The sequence below is a fragment of the Chiroxiphia lanceolata genome, chromosome 9, assembly GCF_009829145.1.
Source record: "Chiroxiphia lanceolata isolate bChiLan1 chromosome 9, bChiLan1.pri, whole genome shotgun sequence".
NCBI classification, from domain to species: domain Eukaryota; kingdom Metazoa; phylum Chordata; class Aves; order Passeriformes; family Pipridae; genus Chiroxiphia; species Chiroxiphia lanceolata.
In genome coordinates, this window is record NC_045645.1 from 21,597,445 (window position 1) to 21,609,100 (window position 11,656).

General features: G+C 39.0%; 1 protein-coding gene across 6 annotated transcripts in view; it reads left to right on the top strand.

Annotated features, from left to right (window-relative positions):
* The window catches only part of GPSM2 (G protein signaling modulator 2), a 35,433-nt gene that overhangs the window by 18,249 nt on the left and 5,528 nt on the right, over positions 1 to 11,656 (top strand). For all 6 annotated transcript variants that reach the window (XM_032696019.1, XM_032696016.1, XM_032696020.1 and 3 more), the window contains 9 exons: positions 5,429 to 5,650; positions 6,573 to 6,708; positions 7,185 to 7,327; positions 7,749 to 7,872; positions 8,137 to 8,252; positions 9,293 to 9,448; positions 10,262 to 10,370; positions 10,781 to 10,910; positions 11,520 to 11,590. In XM_032696019.1, the coding sequence (XP_032551910.1) occupies positions 5,429 to 5,650; positions 6,573 to 6,708; positions 7,185 to 7,327; positions 7,749 to 7,872; positions 8,137 to 8,252; positions 9,293 to 9,448; positions 10,262 to 10,370; positions 10,781 to 10,910; positions 11,520 to 11,590 (1,207 nt within the window). The remainder of the gene's footprint in view (positions 1 to 5,428; positions 5,651 to 6,572; positions 6,709 to 7,184; positions 7,328 to 7,748; positions 7,873 to 8,136; positions 8,253 to 9,292; positions 9,449 to 10,261; positions 10,371 to 10,780; positions 10,911 to 11,519; positions 11,591 to 11,656) is intronic.

The window sequence follows — 11,656 nt, forward strand, 5'->3', positions numbered from 1 at the left end:
GACTGGTGTTTTCCTCGCTTAAAATGAAGAGATTTGATGGATAGATGGAAACTGCTTTGAAACTTTGGACTAAAAAGTACTGTTATTGCAAGTGAAGAGGAGATGTGAGTTTCCTTCTGAGAGCTTTTATAATTTTTCTTCTGAATCCCCTTTACAGATGTGGGGCAACGTGTTGGCATTGCAGGCTCACTCTAATGACCCTGAACAACAGAAGCATTGTGTAGTGCATGGGTTTGGAAGGGTAAATCTTGCAGCTCATTCAACAGGAAAGGACACTGGAACACCGGAATGGTTGTTTTAAAAAGAAATAAAAAGCATGATTCAACTCCCAACCTGGTCATTCTTGCTTTAGAGGCTTTTTTATAGCTGGCTAACAGCAGTGAGGCTCTACCTGTTTTTGTAAGACAGCACATGCTTAGATTTAATTCTGAAAATGTTCTGACAGTGTTACATTGCTGTTAGGTTGGTCTTGTCTTCCATCTCTTAGAAGTACAGTGTTCTAGTTAGCAATGCAGCCAGCATGAGGAGCTTTTTCATGGTCAGTAAGGAGAAAAATTAGAAAAAACCTGTAATTTACTGTCTGCTCTCTTTATTTTGCTAAAATCTTTATAGTGTGGCTTAGACAGCAGGAATCCCTAAGTGTGTGAGCATGATGTTTCTTCTGTGCTATGTGTTTCTTTAACATTCCTTCCTCCCAGCTCTCCTCTGACGTGTCCCCACACTGTTGCTGATGCTCTTGGTCCTCCCCAGATAACCACAGAAGATCCTTGCTCACTTTTTAATGAAAGCAGGAGCTGTTCAGGGTACTATTATAGAAGTAAATGGATTAAAAAAACGTTATGGCCAATTGTCTCATTTAAATTGACAAGTCCAAAATAACTCTGAAAAAATTGGCAAGCACAGTCAGGGCAAAATGTCTTACTGCTTTATGCTATATTTTAGTACAGACTTGAATGGTACCAATTAAAAATATTATCAATAAAATATTAATGGCCTTACTAAACCTTTCTCTAAGAACTGTAATCTGATTGACATTTAAAAAAGTCATGCCATAATACTTTTAATTTTAAAAATATTAAACTTTTCTAAAATTTAGAGAAACTGCAAATTAATTCAGTATATTGAACTGGAACTTTATGATGATTTAATTCAATCATCGTAATTAATTTTTAATTTTTTAATATTTAAAATTTAATTTGGAATATTTATTAGGTTGTAGTTTAAAATTTAATGCAGGAAATAGTAGGTCATAAATTACAGGGGGGAGGGGGTGTTACCAGTTTTAAAAATTTTTTAATCACAGGTATGTTCCCAGGCTCATTTGGCTCTGACTGGTGTCTCCTTTTTGGCAATCCATTACAACTGATTTTAAAAGAAGCTGGTGGCCCGCTCCTAAGGAAAGGCTTTACTGTGGGTCTGTTTCTGACTGTCCAAGCTGTTTCTTTCTCCCCACAGTACTTGACCAGTATCACTTTAGCAGCTATAAAAATGCTTATGCTGGTGGAAGGACACTGTTTTTTATTCTTTTGTTGTTCCGTGACTGAAAATAAAATGCTAATGCTACTAAACGGGGCTAATAAATGATCTACGGGGTGAATATTTGTAGGACTTGCTTGGCTTGGCCTATTAAATTTACACACCAAAAACTTGTCACTGCTTTTATCTTGATTGGAGCAAAAGAACCCAAAAACCAGGTGTGTGTTTCTTGGTGTGTGTGTTGTTTGTTTCTGACTTTGCCACCCAGCGTAGTTGGAGGGAACCAGTGTTCAGTGGGGGTGAAGCTGTTTGGAGTGGTCAGTGTGGAGGCTCCTGCATTCCATGTGGGAGCCAAGAGTAAGTGCAGGAGTCAGGAATGGTGTGTGAGCTTTATTACAGGATGCTGTGGGGTTAGTAATGCTGTGCACCTCAACTAAAGAGATATAATAGGGGGGTTTGGTTTGTGTCCAGGTGTGTCATGTGTTTCTTGGCAAATTGATGTCAACCTTGTTCCCCCTCAAGAACAAAAAATCCTCTTGCTGGGAATTGAACTGACTAAAACTAAATTGTCTTTAGAGATTGTAGTAATCAATGAGTCTTAGTGCCTTCTTCTCTTGCCTTACTTCTTAGCAGTTTTCTGATTTTATTGTAAGATGGGAACAGCTGAAGGGAGGGAGACTCCAAAATGGGAGAAAATACCAGGGAGGTTAGGGGGGAGGCAATATGTTTAGGGTTTATATTCTTGTAAGTGTAAAGGTTTAAATGAGAATGTGAAGGAGGTCAGAGAAGAACAAGGGGAAAAAAAAAGGGAGCCAGGCAAGAGGAAAAGCTTAGAAGGGACAGATAAGGATGAGGTAGTTTTACAAATGAGAAATTACTGAGAAGATGCCAGCCTTTCAGAGAACAGGTCCAGGCAGCTATAAACAGAATAACAAAATGAAGCCCTGTGTGAGCAGTTCCACAGTAATATCTAGGGGAAGGTTATCCTGTTCAGCAGGAACAGGATTTCATTAGAAGTACCAAGATGAATGGGCCTTGTTCTCTTCTCCTCTCTGGGGATTCAATGTATCTTTTGTTTGGCCATTGGGTGTTGAGTAAATAATTCAATTCAGCCCTGGGAGCAGAGAAAGTAATGTCATATTCTCCTTGTAACTATTTAATGACTTCTTAAAACATTGATAGCCTAGCTCTGTCTGGTCTGCCAACATGCTGTTTAACCATTAGTAGTGACAGGTGGAGAACACCTATGTAAATCTTAAAAAAACCCCAGCAAAACAAAAAAAGTGTTCATTTGCATAAGTCCTTTTAAATAGAGGAGGGGAAGAAAAAAGAAAATCCAAACCAAAACCAAACCCCTTCTGAGTCCAGTTTTGTACTTGATGGATAAGCCTAGCAAACTTTTAAAATAACTGAATGATATCATAGCTCTTATATAACATGAATAAAATATTAATATTGGGTGCAGGCAACTGAAATGGTAGGTCAGTAAGAATGGATCCAAATGGAATTAAAGTTTAATTGGCTGTACAGATTCTAGCAACCTGTTAACACAACCTTTCTAGAGTTGGGCTTAAGAGTAATGTTAAATTTTGAGTTCCTTTTTTACTCATACAATTACTAGTTCCCATTTTCATTTACTTCCTGTAATTCAGGTTGAATTGAAACACTCTGTAATAACAGCTGATTTTCATCAGTCTGGGTATAAGCCTTTTGCTTCTTAGTTATTTGTGTTGTGTATGAAAGGACCCAGATCTTTCATTTTCACGAGCTATATTGAGTTTAGGGTTGCAAAGTCAAACGATTATGTTTCAAGTTCCCTGAGAAAATGGTAATGCTGCCTTGGCATTTAGAGTCTTTGGGGTGTGTGAAATGAGATGAATGCAGTCTGTCAGGGGAGTTCCTGGAGCACAGCACTCTCTGACGTTGGCCTTGTACCTTTTTTAACTTTGCCTTTTCTCCATTGAATATGTGGCTGATGCATCACAGTTGCAAGTCAAAACATGATTACTTTTTTTTTTGTGGAATAAATTCACTTACAGAAGTGGAGTCCAGTGTAGCATTTTGACTGTTATGTCACACACACATTTTGCTGAAAGTTCTGCCCATTTTAGCCGTTCAAGCTAAAAATCTAAAGGACTGAGTGTGGCTGTGTAATGGTCTAAATCTTTGCACTGAGAAGCACCATATTTTCTAGCCATCACTCTAATTGGACATGTCATTTAACATGAGGTGCCCGGAGAGAACCTCTGTGGATAGGATTAAGATTACCCAATGATGTGTTTTAAGTCCTAAACCTTCAGTTGCTGATGGTGTAATCATTCCTGCCTGGTACTTAACTGCACTTAATCATTTCTGCCTTTTTCTGTCTTTCCTTCAACACATGCACAGTGTAGTGAAAACCAGGTGGTGTGTTGTAGGAATGCTTTAACTTCTCTGAGAAGAGTTTCCAAACCTAAGATACTGCATGTGTTATGGATATCCAACCTGAGAAGTTGGACCTGGCAAGAACTTCATGCCTGCTCTACCTTTTGCTGTTGGCACCTTTACCAACTACCGAGCACTCAGTGCTTTTCATTGCAAAAGCTAATTATGTCTGTCATCTCGTTGTGCTTAAGTTGTGGAATGTCGAAGACCAGCAGGTATGGTACTGTTTGTGTTGGTAGCTTATTGTACTTACGATCCAAATTCTTCTAGATCTCTGGGAAGTCTCTGGATTTTTCAAATATATATTCTTCTTACTCAGATCTGAAAAGAATTCTGTATGATCTGTTTTCTTCCAGTTTAGGAAAATAAGGAATTGTAAATATTTCAGGTACGTTAAATACTTCATCACTATGTCTTGTCAAAACATTTTAATGGTGTTGCCATTAAAATAACAATTGAAAAAGCCAGCATTTAATTGTCCACTTTTTGGCAATATTAGGACGCGCTTTTAAAACAATTACAGAATGTCTCTTACAGAGTTTTTTTTTTGTAAAAAAATCTTTTAAAAAATAGCATGATGACATTTTTGCAAGCTTTTTAAAATGCATGTATCTTGCAAAAGCTAGAGAACCATCTTGCTTCGAGACTGAGACCTGAAATTATCATCTCCCTTTTCCTCCTCTCCCCTACCTCCCTTGCATCCCACAACTGGAAAGTAGGAAATGTTTGTATATAATCATTGACACTTACTACTTTTGTACACCTGAATTCACAGTGGCACGTGAATGGGTTTTGTCACTGTAGTTCTCTATCAGCTTCTTCATTCATTGTTCAAAATGTAATCTTCTGCAAATTCATCCATGACTGCGGTGTTTCGTACCTGTTTAACTACACAATTATTTGTTGATAATAATAAGCAGTATTCCAGTGGGTTCTGGAATGGTGGTGTATCAGTGAGGTAACTTGCATTGACGTACATTTTGTCATTAATTGAATCTAGGTATTTTTTCTTACACTGAGAATTTTCATAGCAGTGCTAATATAAGAAATGAAGTGCCAAGGAATATTGAATTACAAAGGAAACAATTTAGGGAAAATTAGTCATGGTTTTTGACACACAGAATATTCTAATTGAATTTTTTTCTTAAAACAATTTGCAGGTAACTATCGTATCAGCCTAAAAATTAAAGTGCTTATGTTTGTCTAGATGGTGAAAACTGCATTTTTTAATCCTACTGGTGCTATATATGGACAAAGCAGTGATTTCCTCCCTCAGACTGCAAAAGAAAGAAAACAAGTTGAAGCTCTTTGTTGTAATGTTAAGTTTGCTCATCACCATTGAAGTTGCAACTCCCGTTTCAGCCCAAGTTTCTGTAATATTATAATGCAGAGCTCATTGGTTGTACTGTGGGGCTGACTCCCTTTCCTAAACAAATAGAAGCTCTGTGAGTAAAAGACCCTCTTCAGAACTCAGGTGATGGACAAAGTACTGCATTTGAGTGACTGTTTGCTTGTTTCCATTGTGCAGGATGGAGGCTTCCTGCCTGGAGCTGGCTCTGGAAGGTGAGCGCCTGTGCAAAGCAGGAGATTGCCGGGCTGGTGTGTCGTTCTTTGAAGCCGCTGTCCAGGTTGGGACTGAAGATTTACGTACCCTGAGTGCTATTTACAGCCAGCTGGGCAATGCCTATTTCTACCTGCATGAATATGCAAAGGCCTTGGAATACCACCACCATGATTTAACTCTTGCAAGGTAATCTTGTGTCCTTAACCATGTTCTCCATGTCATCCCATTCCCATAGAGATGAGCAGCTGGCTGCTCCTTTTCCTGCCAAACCCTACTATTAATACTGGCTAATGAGTGAACATGGTGGTGGCAGAGGGCTGGGGGTCTGGCAGGTCAGTTGCTTGGCCTCTAACCTGGCAGCTAATACTTGGTCTAGCACCATAATCCTAGGACAGAGGCCTCACCAGGGTTGTGGATAATTAAGTGGCTTCTTTAAATCCACCCTTTCTTTACCCTTTCCTGTTTCTAAAACTCAGTCTTTCTGGTTCTCCAGAATGTTAAACTGCTCTCTTGTTTGCTGGACAGAACCTATTAATGTTTATCTGTGTGAAACTCATAGTGTAATATTGTGAAATCCAAACCCCTGTGCATTTCATATGCTATTTATGCATCTGAGTTTTACTGATTTGGTATAGATCCATTAAAAGACACAGGCACCTAATGTACTTAACCTCAATTTAGGCATAAATCTATTCTTCCCCCTGCCTTAGCCTGCTCAAGTGCTGTGACCTTGTGAGAATTTGTTGTGTTATCCCCCAGGTACAAGTCAGTGGTTCAGTGGCAGTCTCTTGCCTTAGTCTCATTTAGCATCTAGCAATGTCCTGGTGCCTCTGAGCTTTCTGGGAGACTGGTGTGTCTTGAAAGTAACAGGAGACTATGACAGTCAAGTAAAATGCAGACACAGTTAAATCTCTGTTTCTAATATTGGGACTGTCTTTCAACATCATCATTAAGAATTTTCTCTCTGTTCTCTTCATAAAAGACATGAACTTTTAAAAAATGTTAAGCAGATGATCATAAATTCATGTAATTGTCTGCCATACATCGATCATCTGCTTGGTTTCAAGTTGTACACTATTTCCTGGGTACTTAATTTCTGCAATTTTAGGACAATTGGAGATCTACTGGGAGAAGCTAAAGCGAGTGGGAATCTGGGCAACACCTTAAAGGTACTTGGGAATTTTGAAGAAGCTATCGTTTGCTGTCAAAGACATCTGGATATTTCCAGAGAGCTTAATGATAAGGTAAGAATTGTGTGGGAATCTGGAAGTAAACTGCTAACACACATTCCTGAATGCTGTTGTACTGGTAAGGAGTGTGCCACCTTTCAGAGGGAAATAAATACTGAATATTCAATTATTTCTTCTAGACAGTAAGACTCTATTAGTTGTAATATAATTGTTTGCACCTGGAAAGCTACAGATCCAGGTTAAATATTATCCTGTGTTGTGGTGAGTTTGTTTGTTCTTAATTTAATTTTTAATGGTGAGTGACCTCAGGAATTATTCTGTCTCTTGCACCTCAAAAGGAAGTAGTATGCAAAACAATTGGATTGAGGGGTATGACTGGGTGGATGGTAAGAGCATGTTCAGAATGGGCAGAGTGTGTCTTGATGAGTAGTTAACAAATTTTTTTCCTATCTATGGATTGTACAAATAATTGTTGTGACAAAAGACTTTGAAGCATGAAATTTTAATGCCTTGTCTTACTTTTGGTTTAGGTTGGAGAAGCAAGAGCACTGTATAATCTGGGAAATGTGTATCACTCTAAGGGGAAAAACGTAGCTAGTGCGGGGACTCACGATCCAGGGGACCTTCCAGATGATGTGAAAAATGCTTTACAAAAAGCTGCAAATTATTATGAGTAAGTAAATGTTGGGGATTGGGAGGATATGATCATGTAGTTCATTAGAATATGGGAGATTTGTAGCATCATGAGCTAAACTGTGGAACACTTCTATGCAGAACTGAGGTACCTGTGAATTTGTTGTTTTCAATGGCAGAGTGCACTGGTTTTTGTTATGCCCTCATTTTTAGTGCACCTCACAAGTCCTTCCCTTAGGTTAGAAACCAGTAGTGCTCTTCAGACCAGGCTGAGTTGACAGGACCTTGTTATACTTGTATATGTAACTAGAGGTGAGCACACTGGTTTGAGTAAGAATGCAGTGGAGTTCAGTACTTCACAGGAAATGTTTCCTACTCAGATCCATGGTGTGAAAATGAACGTGAGGAAAAAAAAACCTCTTAAAAGTCACTATTCTTCTCCTCACTTTCCCCCAAAACAGGGAAAATCTGACAATAGTAACAGAGCTGGGTGACAGAGCAGCACAAGGACGTGCCTTTGGAAATTTGGGAAACACACACTATCTTCTGGGCAACTTCAGGAGTGCAGTTTTAGCCCATGAACAGGTACAACATGTGCTAATAAGGATTTCTGTTCTAGCAAAATGTCACTGATTGCTCCTGGCCTTTAGTACACATGTTGTGTTGGATCTTACTTGCAAGCTTTTTAATGCAGGTTTTAAATCTTAATGGCAGAAGTTCAAGTTTGGCTGTTCTTATCAAGCATTGCTGACCTAAAGAATGCATTTTTTTCATGTGCATTTCTGTATGCAAATGTATGTTACAAAGTATAAAATGGAGTAAATAATGCAATTATTTCACATTTTTAAGCGTCTCCTAATTGCAAAAGAATTTGGTGATAGATCAGCGGAAAGAAGAGCATACAGCAACCTTGGAAACGCCTACATATTCCTGGGGGAATTTGAAACTGCTTCAGAATACTACAAGTTAGTTGACTACTTCTAAATACAGTTTATACTTCTTGTACAGTTTACTTGTTGTGCCTGGTACTGTAGCTCTCTGTAGAATAGCCATCTCTTGAACATATACTTAGGAAAAAAACTTCTATTTGTCTGGCAAAAATATTTTTTCCTAGCTGTTTAACTATTCTGATTCTTTTAATCAAGGGATTAATATTTTTTTTGTTGTTTTTTAACTCTTTTGTTACTCTAAATAGATTCCTCTCAGCACTGTAGACAGTCATCTTTCTGTTCCTAGGCATTTGTTCTCATTTATTCTAGAACCAGGCATTACTGTCTTGGCTCTTGGTGAGTTCTGGAAGGATCTGAGTAACTTTCCTACCCTGAGTTGAGTGGCTGCCTTGGGTGTGCTCAGTAGCTGAGAGAGGTGGTGCATGGCAACACAAATTTACATCTTGAGTCTGTATTTTTAATCCAGGCTTTTTTCTTGATCTCTGCACCACTAAAGAGTTGTTGCTGTACTTGGGAAGGTAAAAGCTTGGCAAAGATACAGTACAGGTGTTATTAGCATCTTACTTGGATCTCAGAGCTTACCTGTTCTTTTTGAAAGGGAAAAAAGCCTCAGTACAGAGCAGATTCCTCTTAGCACTTGAATTCTTCTTGCCCAGCAGGGCCAGGCTGGCTTGGTGAGTATAGCCCTGCCTTGCTCCTGCTGATGGGCAAGTCGTTATTGGAACACTGGTACTGACCTGTGTCAATTTGCATACTGTCAGGGAAACTCCTACAAATTATTCATGAAGCAATAAATTAAGATTAAAAGATGCTGTTTGAGGGATCAGCCTGCCCTTGAATGAAATAGATGGAAATACTTTTAGAAGGGCAATGCAAGAGTTTACAAGTCTAAGAGTGTAAGAGTTTACAATATAGCAAGTAATTTATTAGCCAATAATTTGCCAACCAGGTTTCCTAATTTGTTTAAGTTGTGTAACTGATTTTTAGTTGTGCAGGGATACTCTTGAAAGGTGTTCCTTGCAGTGATTTTTGAGGTGACTAACCCTTTCTTCCAGGAGGACACTGCAGCTGGCTCGGCAGCTGAAGGACAGAGCCGTGGAAGCACAGGCCTGCTACAGCCTCGGGAACACGTACACTCTGCTCCAGGACTACGAGAAAGCCATCGATTATCATCTGAAACACCTGGTGATTGCTCAGGAATTAAATGATAAGTAAGCCCTAAGACACTGTTTCATGTATGTGTGACACAACAAATCCTGTTACCTCCAGCTCTGCTGTCATTGTTCTGTATGTGAGAGCTGAATTAATGTGAATTCCCTACAATGCTGGGTTCTGGTTTTCATATGGAAAACCAAAGTTCCTCATGAAGGTATTGCAGTTAATGAGTCTGAGATGAAAGACCAATTGATGAGTGACTGTCTCTACATCTTCTCCTGTCAGCACTGCCTCTGTAAATTAAGGAAAGAAAAAGCAGATCTCTCTTTCATGACTCCATTATAATAATTTTGCATACTTTCATAAAAATCTGTCTCCAACTTGTCCACAAATTAATAATATGGGAGGGGGTAGGGAAAGGAAAATAACACAGTAGCAAGTAATGTTTATATTACAGTCATGATTTCTAAGGCCTTTTTTATAATGTTGGGTACAACTAAAAGTTTTTACATTATTTAAATGTACATATTCTACAATGTACATATTCTCAATAAGCAGAATATAGGAAGAATAATAAGGCATGCAATATGAGGACAAGCAAAGTAGGTTATACAATGTTCCGTGCTTGCAAAACTGAGTGACTTGTTTGCTGTGAGCTTAAAATTGTGATTAGATTTGTTCATATTTATGGTAATACCTAGATCACACTTCTTTAAATACAATACCTAATGTGTTGGTGTTGGAACGGTCTCTGATGACAGCCTCCCTTTTTCTTGGCACAGCGATCTTACTGTGGCAGTGCTGTGCAAACCTGACCCCTGGTGTTCAGCGAGTAAAGGTGTAACTGAAAATGTGTGTGTGCTTTTCAGAATTGGTGAAGGAAGAGCCTGCTGGAGTTTAGGGAACGCATATACTGCTCTGGGAAACCATGACCAAGCTATCCACTTTGCAGAAAGGCACCTGGAAATTTCAAGAGAGGTATGATTTGCATACTCCCACTGTTGGCTGTTGGCTTTTGCTCTCACTTACACAGTGGTTTTATGGAGGTGTATCCATGCATTTGATTTTGAGTAATGGAATGCATTTTGAAGGCAGAGATAGTTAATTCCACATCACTTCAGCCCCATCTCACTGCAGCTTGCTTAGTTCTAGTGTCACCTTTCATAATGTCATCATGGAATCCAAGTTGAGTAGCCTATTAGAGGTTATTTTAGGCTTTATGTACCTGTTAGTTGTCAGGTACTTCATTAAAAAACATGGTTCTCTCAGTATTCAAGCAGGAAAACCTTTTCAGCCTTTTTCTGTCAGAAATCTAGGGGACAAGGATTGCTCTACACTTTCATGTGTGTACTTAAGGTAATATAACTGCTTCTTTTATTTGCTTGAAGGTAGGAGACAGAAGTGGAGAACTCACTGCCAGACTTAATCTCTCAGATCTTCAAATGGTTCTTGGATTAAGCTACAGTACAAACAACTCCATGATGTCAGAAAGCCATGTGGTAGAAAACAGTTTCAATGGTATGTGCCTCTTTCTGCAATACTTTCAAACAAAGAATTCTGAAAGAGTGTTGTGTTCTTTACTGACCACACTGGTGTGCAGGTTTGCTTGGTTTTCTCCCCCACCAGCAAAAGACAGTTGTTTTTGCAGTATTGGACCCCTTCAGCACCTCCTTTTCTGGAGGATTTACATTGTGAATCACTGGTTACTGCTTAGTTTCTTCAGATGGTGTTTCTTATTGTGTCCGTGTCTTCCCCTCCCTTTTTTAATGTGGGAGATGTATATGTTTGCTGTCAAATCCTGTCTTTTCTCTTCCTGCCATCTTAGCAACACTGAGGTTACAGCAGAACCCAGTCCATTCACTGTTCCTCTGTTCAAAGGTCCATGGTCCTTCTCTCATGTCCTATGAAAGCAACTTAGGTAGCTTAGATTTGGGTGGGTTTTGTAAGCTGCTTTTACTAGTGGTTAGTTATTCTCTGCTGATATACTTACCTGCACTGTTTTGGAAGTCAGAATTGCTGTGCCTTGGACCTTAGATGAGTACAGCCACAGCTGTATTATGATAAATAAATAAATTTATTTATCATAAATTTTGATGATAAAAAGATGAACTTGATTCTCTCTTGAAGGTACCAGACCGAGAGCTGGACGTCGTCACAGCATGGAGAACATGGAACTTATGAAATTAACCCCAGAAAAGGTTGGCACTTTGCTTCTGTTCTGCTGCTGAGATTGCAGTGAAACATTTCTAAGGGTTTGCTGATGT